Source organism: Hemitrygon akajei, chromosome 19 (genome assembly GCF_048418815.1).
Source record: "Hemitrygon akajei chromosome 19, sHemAka1.3, whole genome shotgun sequence".
NCBI classification, from domain to species: Eukaryota; Metazoa; Chordata; class Chondrichthyes; order Myliobatiformes; family Dasyatidae; genus Hemitrygon; species Hemitrygon akajei.
In genome coordinates this window covers 1,521,519-1,540,507 of record NC_133142.1, presented here as the reverse complement: position 1 = coordinate 1,540,507, position 18,989 = coordinate 1,521,519, and the positions used below count along the sequence as shown (strand labels likewise).

Here is an 18,989-nt window from a genome sequence, read left to right as displayed (position 1 = left end):
TGTTCTGAAAGGGATGGTGAATCTTATGAACACAAGTCACTGAAAATAGGAGAGTGTACTGACACAGAAGTTGATAGGTATACACACCACAGGGATTCATCAATGCAGGCAGTATAAAAACAAGTGATGTTGGATCTTATAATGTATCTCTCTGAATTGAACTCCGTATTCTGGATGAGTCTGCTGTATAAAGCTTCATTAGTCGGGATTGAGTTCAGGAGCCACGAGGTAATGCTGCAGCTCTATGAAGCTCTGGTTGGAGTATAGTGTTCAGTTCTGATTACCTCATTATAAGAAAGATATGGAATCCTTAGAGGGTGCAGTCTAATTGAGCTAGGTTGCGTGACCTAGGGCTTTTCCCTTTGGAGCGAAGGAGGAAGACAGGAGACTTGATAGAGGTGTATAAGCGATACAGTTAGAGTGGACAGAGGGTGGCATAGCTAGTGAAGGCAGCATAATTTTAAGAAAATATAGGTGGAGATGAATGAAAAATCAGCATCAGGTTTATTATCTCCAGCATTTGTTGTGAGATTTGTTAACTTAGCAGCAGCAGTTCAATGCATATATAAAAAGTAGGGTTCATGGGTTCAATGTCCAGTTAGGAATCAGATGGCAGAGGGGAAGAAGCTGTTCTTGAATCACTGCGTGTGTGCCTTCAGGCTTTTGTACCTCCCCCCTGAAGGTAACAGTGAGAAAAGGGCAGGTCCTGGGTGGTGGGGTTCCTTGATAACGGACGCCACCTTTCTGAAGCACTGCTCCTTGAAGATGACTTGGGTACAATGGAGCGATACCCAAGATGGAACTGACTAATTCTACGACTTTCGGTCCTGTACAGTAGTTTTCCCGCATACCAGACTGTGATGCAGCCTGTTAGAATGCTCGCCATGGTACAACTATAGAAGTCTTGTGTTTTAGGTGACAAATCTTCTCAATCTCCCAATGAAATATAGCCCTGTCTTGCCGTCTTTATAGCCGCATCGGTGTGTTAGGACCAGGTTAGATCCTTGGAGATCTTGATACGCAGGGTCTTGAAACTAACTGCTCACTCTCTCCTTTCCTGATCTCTGAGGATTGGTTCGTGCTTCCTCGTCTTATCCTTCCTGAAGTCTACAATCAGCTCTTTCCTGTTACTGACATTGAATGCAAGGTTGTTGCTGCGACACCACTCCACTTGTTGGCATATCTCGCTCCTGTATGCCCTCTCATCTCCATCTGAGATTTTACCAGCAATAGTTGTAACATCAGCAAATTTATAGATGGAGGGTTATGTGGGAGGAAGTACTTGGATTCAATTTGGGGTTGGTTAAAGAGTTGGCACAGCATTGTGTTCTGCATAGCACATGACAAGTGTTGTCATGAAGGGCCAGATATATAGACTGTTCATTCCCCACTATAGATACTGCCTGATCTGCTAGTTCCTCCAGAATTTTGTGTGCGTTACTGAGTTTTGTGTCATCTGTAAATTTATTAATTGTTCCTTGCACCCTCCCCCAAGTCTATGTCAATAACGTTCCCCAAAATTTCAGTGCCCCTAATACCAATACCTGCAGGATCCCAGGACTCTCTCCATCCAAACAAAGAACAACCAGTTACCATCACCTTCTGTTGCCTGACCAAGTCCACCACCTTTGCGTGTTATATCCCTGTGGGGGAGTTGGTGTTGCTGATAGTTTTCCAGTGATTTGTGTTGCCTGCTGTAGGCACTCTTAGTCTCTAAAATACAGAAGGGCAGGTAGACCATGGGCTCTGTACCAGTTACTCCCTTCCACAGCTGATCAAAGGCAGTGTTAGTGCCTTGGTAGTGACTTTAAGCATCTGTGTGTCTTTAACCAGAGATCCCAGTGTTCGATACCTTCCAGTGTCCTGTGGATCTTTGTCAGAGAAGAAAGTGGTGTATTGGGGGAATGTTGGATTATATAGGACCCATTCTCATGTAATCTTCAGCCAATGGCCTGACGCTCAGCCCCCAGGTGTGAGCAAACTCCATCTGCTGGTTCTGAGTTGTCAGTTGTACACTTGCCCTTTTGCCCTGGGGATGGGCTGCATTTCCAAGGGAATCTTGCTGCAATGTTGCAGTAAGAAAAGTCAAAGCATGAAGACAAATCCTTGCTTTTGAGATTGGGTCCGTGAATCCATTGATAGAAAACTGGAGGACTGTGGGAGGAAAGGGTTAGATTTAATCTTGGAGTAGGTTAAAAGGTTAAGCCAGCCCGTGGTGTTGTGGTATCCACACCGGAATTTGAGGCGCGTGGTCCCTGGTTTGATTCCATCCAGCTCCTTGTACACCTGCTAGGTTGTGTTTTGAGCTAGCAACTCGGCCTCATTTTAAAACAAAACGAAGATGCAAAAGAAATGGCAAGGTTGCAGCTCAATGCACCACCAGGCACAGAGGAGCTTCTGGTTGGGGAGTGTGGGATTGGTGACACCACACCAAGGGAGTAAATTCTGAAACACTGTAATGAGCTGGAAATTTGGTGTTTCTCTCTGCCAGGTTAGCTGTTAATTTTGTACCTCAGTTGATCGATTGTTAATATACAGGAGACTTTTGGAGAGGAGGGTATGTAACCAGCACAGTGCTTCCGAGGAAATCCCACTGAGATGCTTTATTACTAACAAGGCCCTCAGGTAAAAGAACTGTCAAAACTCAAGTAGCTTTAATCTATGTGATTACCAACATTCAAAGCTTGTTAAAGATTATATCAAAATCTTGGTGATTAAGTTAATATAAAATCACAGCAAATGTGCCTGACCAATTTAAAGAAAAGTTAATGAGGTGTATTGACAAAGGTAGGGCAGTGATGTGGTCTAAACTGACTTCAGGGCTCTGACAAGGTCCCACATGGGGGACAGGTCCAAAAGGTCAGAGCCCTTGGGATCCAAGGAAAGTTGGCAGTGTAACCCATAATTGGTTTGTAATTAGAGGCAAAGCGATGGTGAAAGGTGTTTTTGTAATTTGAGCCAGCACTTTTTTCTATAGACGAGGGACCCAAAACTGCTCACAGTGCTCCAAGTGCAGTGTGACTGATGCCTTAAAAGCCTCAGCATTACATTCTTGCTTTTGTATTCTAGTCCTCTCAAAATGAATGCTAACATTTGCCCATGTTAGGACTATGTGCTTCCAACCCTTGCCTATTTTTGTCTAAATGCTTCCTTCCTCCTTGATCTGTCCAATGTCTCCACTTAAGTCCTCCAATCCAGGCAAACTCCTGGTGAACCTCCTCTGTGCACCTTCCAGTGCAGGGCCCTCGCATAAAATAACTGTAAGAACTTAAACAACATCCTTCGTATAAATGCAGTGACCAGAACTACACATTTCATGAGAGGGACTAACCAGGTTTTTGTAAAGTTGTAACAAAATGTCCCAATAGAAGTCTTCAGCACAGACGTATATTGTCTCACCTCATCTGTTCTGCCTGTCTTTGCTGATTCTGTTTACCTCCATTAGTCCTGTAGCCTGCACACCTTTCCTACCCAAGTACCTGTCCAACAAGTCTAAAGTATCTGCCTCCATCACGTTGTGGCTCTGCTCTCTGCTGTGAGGGCAAGCTACTATCTGTGTACTGCCTGCAGCCTGTCCAGTTGTGCTGACATGCATTGAACTTCTGTCTGTTTACCACTTTGCTTGGTGCCCTGCCATTTCCTGCAGATGCCCCTTGGTCAGCATGGAGCAGTTGAACTGAAGGGCCTGTTCCTGTACTGTATTACTTCATGAATATGCTGGTTCCTTATCTGTTTCCTCAAAATGCATCACTTCATGTTTCACCATCCATCATGTGCTCCCTCCGGACTCCTGATATTCCTGCCTTTCTGGGGCTGGATTGCAAAATGGCTGCCATGGTAACACAGATCTGGAAAAGCCAACTCCATCTTGTGAGCAGAGCCCACACACTTCTCTGCATTGTGTTAAACCAGTTTCATTGTTAATCTTAATGCCTCTTGCTTCAGCTAGGAGCACTTGCTGTTAATGTTAAACCAGCAAAGGATTTGATGCTTCTGGGACCCCTAACAGTTTTGCCCTCAGTTGTTAGGGCTTGAGGTATTTACTGATTGTTATTTGAAAGCATGACGTGCCTATAATTCCAAAGCACCTTCCTACTGAATGTGAGCAATTCAGAGTAAGAGATTTGGTGAGTTTCTCTATGGAACAGGGTGATTTCTGAACTTCCTGTTCCACAGTTGGTGTCTCCTGAGCCCTCGCAGTCTCTCTGCTCCACGACTGACTGTCCTGTGCTCAGATCTGAGCACAGATACAGTTCTTTCATTTTGGGGTGGGCCAACTTGTATGTGCATCACTCTTGGACAGGCCACACATCCTAGGCCAGCTCCTCTGTACCCCAGTTCCCTCATTGTGGCCAGACAGAGGTAGTTTCTGATTGGCTGCCAGGTGCATGACTGACTGCTTTCTCAATCTCAGCCACATTCCTCCCAGAGACAGGGCCCAGCTTGGGGTGGAAAGTGTCATGGGTAAGGTAAGTCAGTGCTGAAAATGTGGAGAGGCAGGATATCCCTCTGGATGTATTGCCTGTCATGTTGTTGGGGAACAGACCCTGCAGCCCACAATGTTGTGCAGAGCTATCCAGGATGAGTGAGGTGCAACCCCCACCATGAACAGTTAAACTGTTTTAGAAGTTTTTACTGATCTTATCTCCTCTGTGAAAATGTTTCTGAGTTACTTAACTGGTAAATCCAGTTAATTCAATGGATTAATGGAGAATGGAAGGGAAGGATGGGCAGGTTCACCATCCTGCTCTGTGCATTGTGAAACTCCAGCACACACTTTGCCATGGCCTTGGGGCAGCTGACTGGGCAGAGTAAATGCCCATTGTCACAGTGCTTGTACTTTTATAATCCCCTGTTGGAAAGGGTACTGAAGAAGTTCACCAGCATGCTGTCTGGATTACAGGGTGTGTACTGTAAGGAGAGGTTAACTTCCAACCTGATGTCATGAACATCTGATTTCTCCAACTTCCAGTGATTTTTTTTTTCCCCTTCCCCTTCCCTTTTTTCTCTCCCCGCCCCCCCCCCAATGGTCCACTCTCCCCTCCTGTCAGATTCCTTCTTCACTCTTTACCTCTTCCACCCATCACTTCCAGGCTTCTCACTTCACCTCACCTTCTCCCTCACCCGGCTTTACCTCTCACCATTGAACTTGTTTTTCTTCCTCTCTCCCCACCACCACCTTACTCCGTCTTCCTCCCCCCTCCTTTTCAGTCCTGATGAAAGGTCTTGGCAGGTGCTGCCTTTTTGAGTCTTAGCCTTTTGGAGCATCCTCCACACTGAGAAGGCTAGTGCCCATGATGTAGCTAACCTCTTAAGCCAGGCTAGTGCCAGTGATAAGTGGGCTGGAGAGAATGAGGCGTTAGCCAGCAGAGCGGATCGGCCCTCTTGAAGTAGAACCAAACGTAGAGTCGGCACAGTCCAGCAGCGTAGCGGCCGATGCAACACTCTGCAATGGCACCTGTAAGATTGGAGCTTGTTTTATAAGTGCAAATGCACACAAGGAGTCAGTCCGACTAGAGACAATGGGAGGGATCTGTGTGGAGCACCAGTTGTAGGTTAGGAACACTTTTCATCAATGCTTGCGAAGGATGCGTACTTCATGGCTGGAGAGGTCAGTGACTGGGGAGGTGAAGTTTGGCTGCAGTTGTGAGGAGGCACAGGACAGCTCGGGTTGTGAATGACAAACATCTCTGCTTCAGGTTGCTGCTGCTCCAACATCTGTGGTAGGGGGCAGTGGTGGGTCAGGCACTGGTGGTCATGGCCATCAAATCAAAGCACAGAGACAGGGTGCTTTCCCCGTGGCCCTCTGTATCTGGTGACTCAGCTGCTCTTCAGAAATGGGTTATTATCACTGTCTAGAATGATGTGAAGTCTGTTTGTGGCTGCAGTACTGTAGATTACAAGATAAAAACATTGTGTACAAGAAGAATAGACTCATTGACTTTCCCTAAGCAGTAAGGCTGATATAACATCTCCAGCCATTAACCTACCACCTTGAAACTTGTCATTTCCTGTCAGTCACCTTGTGTACAGACATTGCTGTGCCTAGCTTCACTTTATGAATGTACAATCAATCTACGCCTATTACATATTTGTATTTATTGTGTTCCTTGTGGGTTTTTTTGGTCTGCATCGGATCTGGGGTAACAATTATTTTGTTCCCCTTTACACTTGTGTACAGGAAAGACGTTAAACAATCTTGAATAAATCTGGTGGGGGGGGGGGTTGATGAAGCTGTTCTTGGATAAGAACCTCAAACATTACAGCTCACAATGTTGTGGTGATCTTTTAACCTACTCTTGGGTCAATCCAACTCTTCCTTCCTCCATAACCCTCCATTTTTCTATCATCTATGTGCCTCTCTGAGAGATTCTTAAAGTTTCTCCAAAGAGAAAAGCCCTACTCGCTCAACCTATCCTTGAAAGACATGCTCTTGAATCCAGTCAGCATCCTGGTAAATTTCTGCACCCTCTCTAAAACTTCCACATCATCCTTCCTATAATGATGTGACCAAATCTGAATACAATATTCCAAATGTGGTCTAGCCTGTAGAACTGCAACATTACACCACGACTCTGAACTCAAACACTGAGTGTCCTTCAGCTTCTGTATCTACTCCCTGATGGTGGTAATGTCCCTCTGTCTAGAAGGTCCAAGTGTTCGGACACTGCTTGCACAATCAATGTCCCTGTTCCCACCACTGTCAGTGTATTCCAGGTCTCACCACTCTAGGTGAAAGAGATCCTCCCCCAGGTCCCTCTGTAGGTTTTGGATTTTGTTGGCACAGTAGTGTAACACTATCACAGCTACCACCACTGCCTGTAAGGAGTTTGTATGTTGTCCCCATGACAGTGTGGATTTCCTCCAAGTGCTTCAGTTTCCTCCCATGATCCGAAGACGTACTGGTTAACCGGTTCTGTAAACTACTTATGATTAGGCTGGGATTAAATTGGGCCTTGCTCTGCGGTGTGGTTCGAAGGGTCTGTTCCATGCTGAATCTCCATCAATAAATAAATAAGCCTGGGTTCAATTCCTGTGCTGTCTGGCAGCACTTTAAGGCTGCCCCCAGCATATCCTCGGCCTGTTAGTTGTTAATGCACATGACATTTCACTATTTCAACGTACATGTGATGCAGCTAAAGCTTTTTCTGCTAGAGGGTGATGAAAGCAAAAGCAGGTAAGTGGCTGCACGAGCAGTTGAATCATCCAGGTACTGGAGGGCACGGGCAGGATGCCAGGGATGAGCTACAATGACACTTCACGCCGTTTCCAGAAATGGGGCCATGGGCCGAGCACTGAGGATGAGCTACGAGGACACTTCAGCACCCTGTTTCCAGATACAGGGACCCCCGGGCCAAATGCTGGGAATAAGATACAGGACATTGGGTGTGTTTTTACAGGTGGGTACGGTTGTACTGGTGTATCTGAGTGTGTTGGCTGTGTTTTACAGGTGGGTACGGTTGTACTGGTGTACCTGAAGCTGAGACTGCAGAGCTGGTTGTTGACCCTGAGTCTGGGCATGAGGACAAATCTGTGCTGACCCCTCTCGTCATCAACAATGGTTGTGTGAAAGATGGAGCAGTCGAGAGGGAGACTTGGACTCGTCAGATGGACTTCATCATGTCCTGTGTAGGCTTTGCTGTGGGACTGGGCAACATCTGGAGGTTTCCCTACCTCTGCTACAAGAATGGAGGTGGTGAGTGTGTCCTGGGACAAGGGCTTCATTTCCAGGCCTCCGTGCTTCAGTGTGATCTGTCAGTGGCTCACTGTCCATCAGGTGGTGCCAGGCTCTGTTGTGCCCCTGATCTCTTTGCTGGTCCACTTTGCCTCAGGAGTCAGTGCAGTGGGCATCTAGGGCACCACCATCCACAGATCCCTCTAAGTCTCCTCACCGTCACTGGGTCGAAACCCCGGAGCTCCCCCACTTCCCCTTGGAAATGGCAGGTGGAATTTATTGCAGACAAGTGTGAAGTGTTGCACTTTGGAAGGAAAATCAGGGTGGGCCTTGCATGCTGACCAGTAGAGCAGGAGTGTGGTAGAACAAAGGGTCCAGGAATACCGGTCCGTAATTCCCTGAAGGTGGCATCACATGTAGACAGGGTCATAAAGAAAGCTTTTGGCACATTGGCCTTCGTAATTCCAACAACTGAGTAAAGGACTTGGGATGTTATGTGAAGTTGTTTACTCCAAATAACTTGCTGTGTGCAGTTCTGGTCACCACCTACAGGAAAGGTATCAATAAGATTGAAAGAGTTCAGCAAAAATTCACAAGGACGTTGCCAGGACTTAAGGACCTGAGTTATTGGGAAAGGCTGAATAGGTTAGGGCTTCATTCCCTGGAATGTAGGAGAATGAGGGGGGGGGGGGGGAATTTGAGTATACAAATTTGAGGGGTATACTGTAGTTGGGGTTAGTACATGCAGGCTTTATCCTGAGCTGGGTGAGACTCAAACTGAGGTTGTGGGTGAAGGAGGAATGAGAAATGTTCCGAGAAAATTGAGCAGGAACTTCTTCACTTAGAGTGGAGTGAGCTGCCAGCAAAAGTGGTGGATGTGGGTTCAATTGAGACATTTCAGAAGTCTACTTAAGTACATGGATGGGAGGTCTGTGTTTCCAGTGCTATTGACAGGGCTAGGCAGGATAATGGTTTGGCACTGACTAGATGGGCCGAAGGCTCTGTTTCTGTGCTGTAGTGTTGTGACTCTGACTGTTATGATTTGAGGAGGCACATTCTCCAGGGGTTTCAGGATGCCCACATCTCATGGAATTGATAATTCCAAAAACTGAATGGCTGTGTCTCCATGATCTCTTGACCTGCTCCAACATCAAGCTAACCCTCCCCTCGCACAAAGGTTTGAAGGGATATGGGACGAACACGGGCAGATGGGACTGGCTTAGCCTGGACCAGCTGAGGGGGCGTAGAACATATTACAAAGCAGTAGAGGTGCCAATTTACTCTAACATCACTGTAGCCCTTTTCTCACACATGGGGCTCCTTTTTTCTATCATTCATGTGTCTGAGTCTCTGTATGCCCCTTGTGTGTCTGGCTGTAGCAGGGCGTTCCACCAACCACTGTGGGTAGGAAAGGGAAAACTAGGTCTGATATCCCAACTGTGCTTTACTCCATTTGCCTTGGAACTATACGTGTATTATCCATTTCCACCCTGGCTGTCCGCTCAGTCTCTTCCTCTGTTCGTTGTGTACACTTGATGCTGTTGGCTAACATCAATGGCATTAAGTAGAAATGTCCCCACCTGGCAGGAGCTGGATGTTGTGTGTCTGTCTGTATCGGGAACCTTGGCCAACAGAAACTTTTGGAGATTTGATTTGAGGGGAAAGACTAAGCAGAGGATGGAGGAAGATAATGGTGTAGAGGAATGTAGTTGGTGTGAGAACTCAGACTCTGAGAAGTCCTTGGCATATTAGATCTGAGAGAATCCCAAGTCTTCCTTTATCAGCTGCAAGGGGATAGCTAGTCACCTTGGGAGTCTGAAGGATAATTAATGTGTGAAGCCAGGGCTATGAATGAGGTCCTCCATGAGTGTCTCAATGGTGCATCTCTTCTGACTAACGTAGGTTGGGGGGCTAATTCATCGAGCACCCACAACGGGCAGGATTTCCCAGTGGCCACCCACTTTGACTTCCCGCTCCCATTCTGACATGTCAGTCCATGGCCTCCCCTACTGTCATGAAGAAACCACTGTCATAGAGGAGCAACATCTCATTTTGCATATGGGTAGCCTCCAGCCTGACGGCATCAATATTGAGTTCTCAAGCTTCCAGTCATTTCACTCCCCTCTCCCTTTTTTAATTCCCCTCTATTCTGGCTCCCCTCCTACCCCTTTGCTTCCATCTAGTTCTCCTCCCCTTTCTTCCATGATCTGCTCTCCTACCAGATTCCTCCTTCAGCCCTTTACTACTTCCATCTATCACCTCCCTGCTTCTTGCTTCATCCCACCTTTCCCCTCACTTGGTCTCACCTATCACCTGCCATCACCTCTAATTTTGGCTTCCCCTTCCTTTCTGATCCCAATGAAGGGTCTTGGCCTGAAACATCGACTATCTATATCTGTCTGTAGATGCTGCCTGACCTGAATGCCTCCAGCATTTTGTGTGCTGCTCTGGATTTCCAGCATCTGCTGAATCTCTTGAGTCCTCAAACATTTTGTCTGCGTTGTCATGGAAGGGTGGGGGGGTTGGGGTTCAGGCGAGGGGATGGAGGTCAAGTGGAGCAGGTGGTATTAAGACGGAGATGTTGGATGTCATGGGACATCCAGAAAAGGATTAGATCTGTCTGATGGTTCTATGGTGACGGAGATGATTGGAACCCTGAGGAGGAATTTATTTAGCCAGAAGGTGGTGAATCTGTGGAATTCATTACCTGTGAAGGTCAAGTTGTTTGGTATATTTAAAGTGGTGGTTGACAAGTTCTTGAAGTCGGGTTGCAGGGTGAATTCAGGAGAATGGGGAGAGGTAAGTGGGTAATGGGGGGGAAGGGGAAAGGACAATGGAGCCAGGGTGAGGGGAGGGTAAAGGTGGAGGATGATTGGTGTGGAGGGGGGCAAACAGGGATTTTATCATAATGCTGATGTAGGAACGGAATTAGGCCATTTGGCCCATCATGTCTGCTCCACCATTTCATCATGGTGATCAATTTTCCCCCTCAGCCCCAATCTCCTGTCTTCTCCCCATAACCATTCATTTCTTGACTAATCAAGAATTGATCAACCTCTGACTTAAATGTACCATCACAGCTGCCGGTGGGGGGGTAGAGGTGAGGTTATGGGAAGGAAAGAGTGGCTTTAAGGTGAGAAGAGTTTAAGAGATTTCAGGGGACATTGTATTTTTATAGATTAGTGAGTTACAGGGATGGTGCTAGAAGCAGATGTGTCAGCAGTTGGATGCAAGTAGCTGGGGGAGGGGATGTGGGTCATGTGGAGGGGAGGGGACGTAGGCATGGGTCATGTGCCAGGGAGGGGGTGCTTGGCTGCGGGCCACGTTCTGGGCGAGGGTCATGATTGTAGGTGGGCTGTTTAGATTAGCATCATGGTCAGCACTGATATTGTGGGCTGAAGTGCCTGTCCCCTCCGACAGAATCGGCTGTGTTACATACAGTTGAACACCATGCTGTCCTGCTGATGTGAATGAATAATTAAATGCTGAGAGAACAGTGAGCTGGTTCTTGCTGAGAAGAGGTAGTGAATGAAATGTTAAACACACTGTGCAGAAACCTGACTTGCTTTGTCCTTCAGCCGATCTCAGACCCTCCCCGAGCGAGTGACCTGCTCCACATCTGCTGCCTGGTGATACTGTGTGTTCTTCACTGTCGTTGTAATGTGGCAGGGAGATCTCTCCTCTCTACCGTGTCATAGAGGCACAGAAACAGCCCCTTCTCACAATCATCACTGACTCCCCTACACTAATGACAGGTACACTGGCCTTTATCAGTCAGGACACGGAGTCCAGGAGTTGGCACATTGTGTTGCAGTTGTGCAGGACATTTGGAGAATTGTGTTCCGTCTTCAATGGGGAAGGGGAAAAAGGTACCGTGAAACTGGAAAGAGTGCAGAGGAGATTGACAAGGATGTTGTCAGGTTTTAGGCAACCAGGTTATAGAAAGGTTGGATGGACTTGGGAGTGTAGGAGACTCGGGAGTGACCTTGTACAGGTGTGTAAACTACAAGGTGATTGCACACAGTCTGTTCCCCAGAGCTGGGGAAACAAGAACCAGAGGGCAGAGGTTTTAGTTGAGAGAGAAGATTTAATAAGAACCTCACAGGCAAGATTTTCACCTAGAAATGGTTGAGGCAGGTACATTTTTTTCAACTTTTTTAATATTCCTTGTTGTAACTTGCATATTTTATGTACCGTTGCTGCAAAGGAACAAATTACATGGCATGTGTCATTGATAACAAACCTGATTCTGACTACATTAATATTGAAAAGGTCCATGGGACAAGTACAAAGATCGGGAGGGATCTGGGCCAAATGGGCAAATGGGACCAGCTTAGTTAGGCAACTTAATTGGCATAGACCATTTGGACCTCAGGGTCTGTTTCCATGGTGTATGAATCGGAGTGGGTTTGCACTGTGAAACTGTTGCTCTCCGAGTGCTGACTGATCTGAGTAGTTGCAATATTTTATTTTTATTTTATCTGCCTTCTACAATGTTTTACTTTTATTTGGGAATGAAAGGTTGAAGTTGCATTAGTGCCAAAGAGGTGGGTGGGTGTAGGTCAAAGCAGAGGGCTGGGTGATTGTGAAGAGGCAGTGAGGCAAGACTCTGTTTAATGGCCTTGTAGGTAGGCAGAGTGAAGCATCAGGAGTTGCTGTACTCATCTGCTGGGCACATGGCTCTGGCACCCCAAGTTGACAACTCGGCCTCTGCCCACATGGTAGCAGCTGATTCCAGGAGCCAGACACAGCGTGCTGGCATCTCTGCTGAATAATTTGCATTTCAACACGTCCTGAGGTGTGGGAGTTTGGCTGATAGAGCAGTTTTCATAATGGTTGCTTGTCTCAGTGCCTGAGTCACTGGTGATTGTGTGGCTCAGGCAAATACTGACAAAGATTCTCAGTAATCTTGGTGACGGCAATGAACCACTCAGCTGGTCAAGAATCAATCTGTGAACGATTCCTCCCGGCCCCTCCCAGCTACTGAGTTGGGCTTTAGTTTCAACAGGTCCTCTGGGGTTCCTGAGTCCAGCTGAGAGGGGAAGAGGGTAAACATCCTGTGTTTACCTGCTCACTGTCTGTATGTACAGTTGCAAGAAAAAGTTAGCATAGCTTGCAATTACTTGGTTTTCTACACTAATTCCTCATAAAATGTAGTCTGATCTTCATCTAAGTCGCAATAATAGACAAACACAATGTGCCTAAACTAATATCACACAAACAATTGTACTTTACAAAAGCTATTTGGCATCAGATGATACAATCAATGAGATGAGATTGCAGGCATGGATTATAGAGATGCCCTGCCCTATATTTAAAAAGGCACACAAAGTCAGGTTACTGACAGCCTGCTCTTCAAGAAAGATCTGTTTATGTGCACCATGACTCAATCAGAACAACATTTAGAGGACCTGAAAAGAATTGTAGAGATGCATGAAGCTGAAAAAGGAAACAAAAACTTTTCTATAGACCCAAGTGTTCATCAGTCCACAGTAAGACAAATTGTCTACAAATGGAGGAAACTCGGTACTGTTGCTGCTTTCCATAGGAATGGGTTTCCTGCAACAATCACAGCAAGAGCACAACTTGCAATGCTAAAGGAGGTGAGAATGAGCCCAAGGGTAACAGCGAGAGACCTGCAGAAATCTCTAGAACTTGCTAAAGTCACTGCTCATGTGTCACTATAAGAAAAACACTTAAAAATGGAAGGGTACCATGGAGGAAACCACTGCCCTTTTTAAAAAAAAAAAGACATTGCTGCACGTCTCGAGTTTGCAAAAGACCACCTGGATGTTCCACACTGCTTTTGGGACAACGTTCTGTGGACAGATGGGACAAAAGTTGAACTTTTTGGCAGAGATGCATAATGCTATGTTTGGAGGAAAAAGGTGTTGCACACCAACACCAAAACCTCATCCCAACAGTGAAGCATGGTGCAAAGGGCATCATAGTTTGAGGCTGCTTTGCTACCTCAGGTGCTAGACAGCTTTCAGTTGTTAAGGGAACGATGAATTCAAAATTGTATGAAGACTTTTTAAACAGGAGAATGCCAGGTTATCAATCCATCATCTGAAGTTTAACAGAAGTTGGATGATGCAGTAAGATAATGATCCAAAACACAAGAGTAAATCAACAGAATGGTTTAAAGAGAAGAAAATCTGTGTTTTGGAACAGCCAAGTCAAAGTTCAGACCTTAACCCAATTGAGATGCTGTTCATGCATGGTATTCTAGAAATCTTGATGAACTGAAACATTTTTGTACGGAGGAACAATCCAAAAATTCCTCCTCGCAATTGTGCAAGTCTGATCAGCAGCTACAGGAAGCATTTGGTGGAGATTATTGCTGCTAGAGAAGATTCTACCAGTTATTAAATACAAAGGTTCACAGACTTCTCCCAGCCTAGACTGAGAATGATTAAACAATGCATTAAACAAAGACAGGAAGGATGTGACTGAATTAGACTAGCCACACACAAGGTAGCCACAAGAGTAAAGCAGAGACCTGGGCTCCTGCAGTGAGTAACTCACCTCCCAACTATGAATATAAAAAGAAGTGTCAACTTTAATTTTATGCCTTTTGGAAATCAGATCATCTTTTACTCTTAGCTATTCACAGTAACAGAAGTTTTGACCAGGGGTGCCCAAACTTTTGCATGCCATTGTGTAATACAGGTCACCTGACAATCCGTGGGATTTAGAAGAACAAATTTGTGAAGAGATTGCAAGGTTGTTAGAGTCGGTGATTTTAACTTTCCACATATTGACTGAGACTCCCATACTGTAAAAAGATTAGATGGGATACAGGTTGTCAAATGTGTTCAGGAAAGTCTCCTTCATCAGTACGCAGGAGTCCCAACATGGGAGTGTACAATACTAGATCCCCTATCAGGCAGGGCAGGTGACAGAAGTTTGTGTAGGGAACACTTTGCATCCAGTGACCACAATGCCATTAGTTTCAAAGTAAATATACAAAAGGATAGATCTAGTCCACAGGCTGATGTTGTCAGTTGGAGAAAGGCCTATTTTGATGGTATCAGAAAGATCTGGCAATTGTCAATTGGGACAGGCTATTTTCTGGCAAAGGTGTAAGTGGGAGGCTGTAGCAATGTACTACATACAGAGCTAGAGACGACACAGTCGGTAAGTCATTTCGAGACTAGTTTATTCAAACTTCACGGTGCTGGCATTTAAATCCCTAGCGCCCGCCCTCTCCGGGCGGAAATGACATCAGAGGTGCATTACCAAAGTCTCCCCCCTGCGCGCTGGCTATTTGTGAGCCTGCGCAGAAAGTGGGTCGCCACATAACCCCCCCCCCCCCCCCAGAATCGGCGATACACCCCCCAATATCCACTGTCTGGATCAGCCTCTGTTTGGGAGGTCTGCCTCTGCGCCGCGGTGCATGAACCTCGACCGGCTGCGCCAAGTCCACATGGGCTGGATTGAGTCGGTCCACCGTGAAAACCTCCTCTCTCCCCCCAATGTCCAGAATGTACGAGGACCCATTGTTGTTGATCACCTTGAACGGCCCCTCGTACGGCCACTGTAGCGATGCCCGGTGTCTGCCCCTTCGTACAAACACAAACTTACAGTTCTGCAGGTCTTTGGGTACATGGGTTGGGGTCTGTCCGTGCTGTGAAGTCGGCACGGGGGCCAGGTTGCCGAGCCTTTTGCATAGTCTGTCCAGGACAGCTGCGGGTTCTTCCTCTTGCCCCCTTGGGGATGGTATGAACTCTCCTGGGACAGCCAGGGGTGCGCCATACACCAACTTGGCCGACGAGGCGTGCAGATCCTGTTTGGGTGCTGTGTGAATTCCAAGCAGGACCCAGGAAAGCTCGTCCACCCAGTTAGGTCCTCTCAGTTGGGCCATGAGAGCCGACAGTATTACAGTTGAACAAAGGGAACTATGGAGCTGTGAGGGAGGAGCTGGCCAAAGTTCAATGGAACTTTGGGATATGGGGAGAGGGCAGAAATGGGGTACTGATTGTGTATGATCAGCCATGATCACAGTGAATGGTGGTGCTGGCTAGAAGGGCCGAATGGCCTACTCCTGCACCTACTGTCTATTGTCTATTGACTTCAAGTGACGGTGGAAGTGTTCCACTAGTCCGTTCGACTGTGGGTGGTAGGCAGTAGTGTGGTGTAGCTGCGTTCCCAACAGGCTGGCCACAGCCGACCACAGGCTGGAGGTGAACTGGGCGCCTCTGTCAGAGGTAATGTGGGCCGGTACCCCGAAGCATGCTACCCAGGTTGCAATCAGTGCTCGGGCACAGGAATCGGCAGATGTGTCGGTGAGCGGGACCGCCTCTGACCACCTCGTGAACAGGTCTACCATAGTTAGGAGGTACCGCGCTCCTCGGGACACTGGTAGGGGGCCCACGATATCCACATGAATATGGTCAAACCTCCGGCGGGTGGGTTTGAACTGCTGCGGTGGGGCTTTAGTGTGCCGCTGCACCTTGGCTGTTTGGCACTGCGCGCACATTCTGGCCCATTCACTGACCTGCTTGCGAAGTCCGTGCCACGCGAACTTGCTGGAGACCAGCTGGACGGTTGTCCTGATAGATGGGTGTGCCAAACCGTGTATGGAGTCGAAAACTCACCGCCTCCAGGCTGCTGGGACGATGGGGCAAGGTTGGCCGGTAGCCACGTCGCACAGGAGGGTCCTCACACTTGGGCCTACGAGAAAGTCCTGCAGCTGCAAACCCGAGACTGCGGTCCTGTAGCTGGGCATCTCGTCGTCTGCCTGCTGTGCCTCCGCCAGTGCTGCATAGTCCACCCCCAGGGACAGGGCCCGGACAGCTGGTCTGGAGAGTGCGTCCGCCACGACATTGTCCTTTCCTGAGACACGCTGGATGTCTGTCGTGTACTCAGAGATGTAGGACAGATGTCGCTGCTGGCGAGCCGACCAGGGATCGAACACCTTTGTGAACGCGAAGGTCAACGGTTTGTGGTCCGTGAACGCGGCGAACGGCCTGCCTTCTAAGAAGTACCTGAAATGCCGGATTGCCAGACACAGTGCCAACAGCTCCCGGTCAAAAGCACTGTACTTGAGTTAGGGTGGTCGTAGGTGCTTGCTGAAGAACACCAGGGGTTGCCAGCACCCCTCGATGAGCTGTTCCAGTACCCCACTGACTGCTGTGTCGGACGTGAGGGCGGTCACAGTCGGTCGGAACGTCCGTTCTGGGGTGCACCAGCATCGCTGCATCTGCCAAGGCTTCCTTGGCTTTAACAAAAGCGGCCGCATCCTCCTCTTCCCAAGTAATGTCCTTGCCTTTACCCGACATCAGGGTGTACAAAGGGCGCATGATACGGGTTGCTGAGGGGAGGAAATGGTGGTAGAAGTTCACCATACCAACGAACTCCTACAGGCCTTTGACCGTGTTGGGCCGGGCAAAGTGGCGGATCGTGTCTACCTTGGCGGGCAGAAGTGTTGCTCTGTCTTTGGTAATCCTGTGGCCCAGGAAGTCAATGGTATCGAGACCGAACTGGCATTTGGCTGGGTTGATCGTGAGGCCGAAATCACTCAGGCGGGAGTAGAGCTGGCGGTGGTGGGACAGATGCTCCTGACGACTACTGCTGGCTATAAGGATGTCATCCAAATAGATGAACGCAAAGTCCAGGTCGCGTCCCACCGCATCCATTAGCCGCTGGAATATCTGTGTGGCATTCTTCAGGCCGAACGGCATTCAGAGGAACTCGAACAGGCCGAATGGGGTGATAAGTGCCATTTTGGGGATGTCTTCAGGGTGCACCGGGATTTGATGGTATCCCCGGACAAGGTCTACTTTGGAAAAGATTCTTGCCCCTTGCAGGTTTGCTGCAAAGTCCTGTATGTGCGGCACGGGGTAGCGGTCTGGAGTTGTATCCTCGTTCAGTCTGCGGTAGTTGCCGCATGGTCTCCAACCCCCAGCTGCTTTGGGCACCATGTGCAGGGGGGAGGCCCATGGGCTGTCGGACCACCATACCATCCCCAATTCCTCCATCCTCTTGAACTCCTCCTTCACCAGGTGGAGCTTTTCTGGGGGGAGCCTTCGTGCGCAGGCGTGGAGGGGTGGTCCCTGGGTAGGGATGTGGTGCTGTACCCTGTGTCTGGGCATGGCTGCCGTGAACTGCGGTGCCAGAATTGATGGAAAGTCCACCAGGATTCTGGTGAATTCGTTGTCTGACAGCACGATGGAGTCCAGGGTGTAGGGCCGGCAACTTGGCTTCACCCAGGGAGAATGTCTGGTAAGTCTCGGCATGTACCAGTCTTTTCCCTTGCAAGTCGACCAGCAGGCTGTGAGCTCGCAAGAAGTCCGCCCCCAGGAGTGGTTGGGCCACCGCGGCCAGTGTGAAGTCCCACGTGAACCGGCTGGCGCCGAACTGCAGCTGCACTGTGCGGGTGCCGTAGGTCCGTATCGTGCTGCCGTTTGCGGCCCTCAGGGTGGGTCCTGGCTTCCTGTTGCGGGTGTCATACCCCATCGGGGGCAAGATGCTGATTTCCGCTCCGGTGTCGACCAAGAAGCGGCGTCCCGACTGTTTGTCCCAGACGTACAAGAGGCTGTCCTGGTGGCCTGCCGCCATAGTCATTAGCAGCAGCTGGCCCTTGCAGGGTGGGCAACAACGGCGGGCTTCTGTGCCCCACCGCTGGTGGTAGAAACACCACTGTTCACTGGCCTCCTCACTCCTGCCTCTGTGTTGTGTGTCCCCCTGCCGGGCCTGGTCTGGTCTGCTGTTGGGCGTGTGGCCTGGTAATCTGACCGACGGACGCCACGCTCTCCCTCTTGGCTTTCCACAGCACATCTGCCCGGGCCGCCACCTTCCGGGGGTCGCTGAGATCTGCGTCGGCCAGCAGCAGATGTATGTCCTCGGGCAGTTGCTCTAGGAAGGCTTGCTCGAACATGAGGGAGAGGGCTTGTGTCCGTCAGCCAGGGCCAACATCTCGTTTATCAATGCTGACGGCAGTCTGTCTCCCAAACCGTCCAGATGAAGCAGGCGGGAACACCCCTCACACCGTGAGAGGCCAAAGGTCCCAATGAGCAGCGCCTTGAATGCTTCATATTTGCCTTCTTCCGGGGGCGGCTGTATGAAATCCGCAACCTGGGTGGCCGTCTCCTGGTCAAGGGCGCTCACCACATGGTAGTAACGCGTGGAATCAGAGGATATCTGCCAAATCTTGAACTGGGCTTCTGCTTGGCTAAACCACACGCGTGGTCGCAGCGTCCAGAAAGTCGGCAGTTTTAACGAAACTGCATGAACAGATGAAGAGTCGGTCATCTTTGGTCCAAATCCCGTTTGGACCGTCAGGGTCACCAATGTAGCGATGTGCTACACA

General features: G+C 48.6%; 1 protein-coding gene across 2 annotated transcripts in view; it reads left to right on the top strand.

Moving 5' to 3' along the window:
- LOC140741690 (sodium- and chloride-dependent creatine transporter 1-like) overlaps positions 1-18,989 on the top strand; it is a 124,639-nt gene that overhangs the window by 8,829 nt on the left and 96,821 nt on the right. For both annotated transcript variants that reach the window (XM_073071975.1, XM_073071974.1), the window contains exon 2: positions 7,451-7,696. In XM_073071975.1, the coding sequence (XP_072928076.1) occupies positions 7,451-7,696 (246 nt within the window). The remainder of the gene's footprint in view (positions 1-7,450; positions 7,697-18,989) is intronic.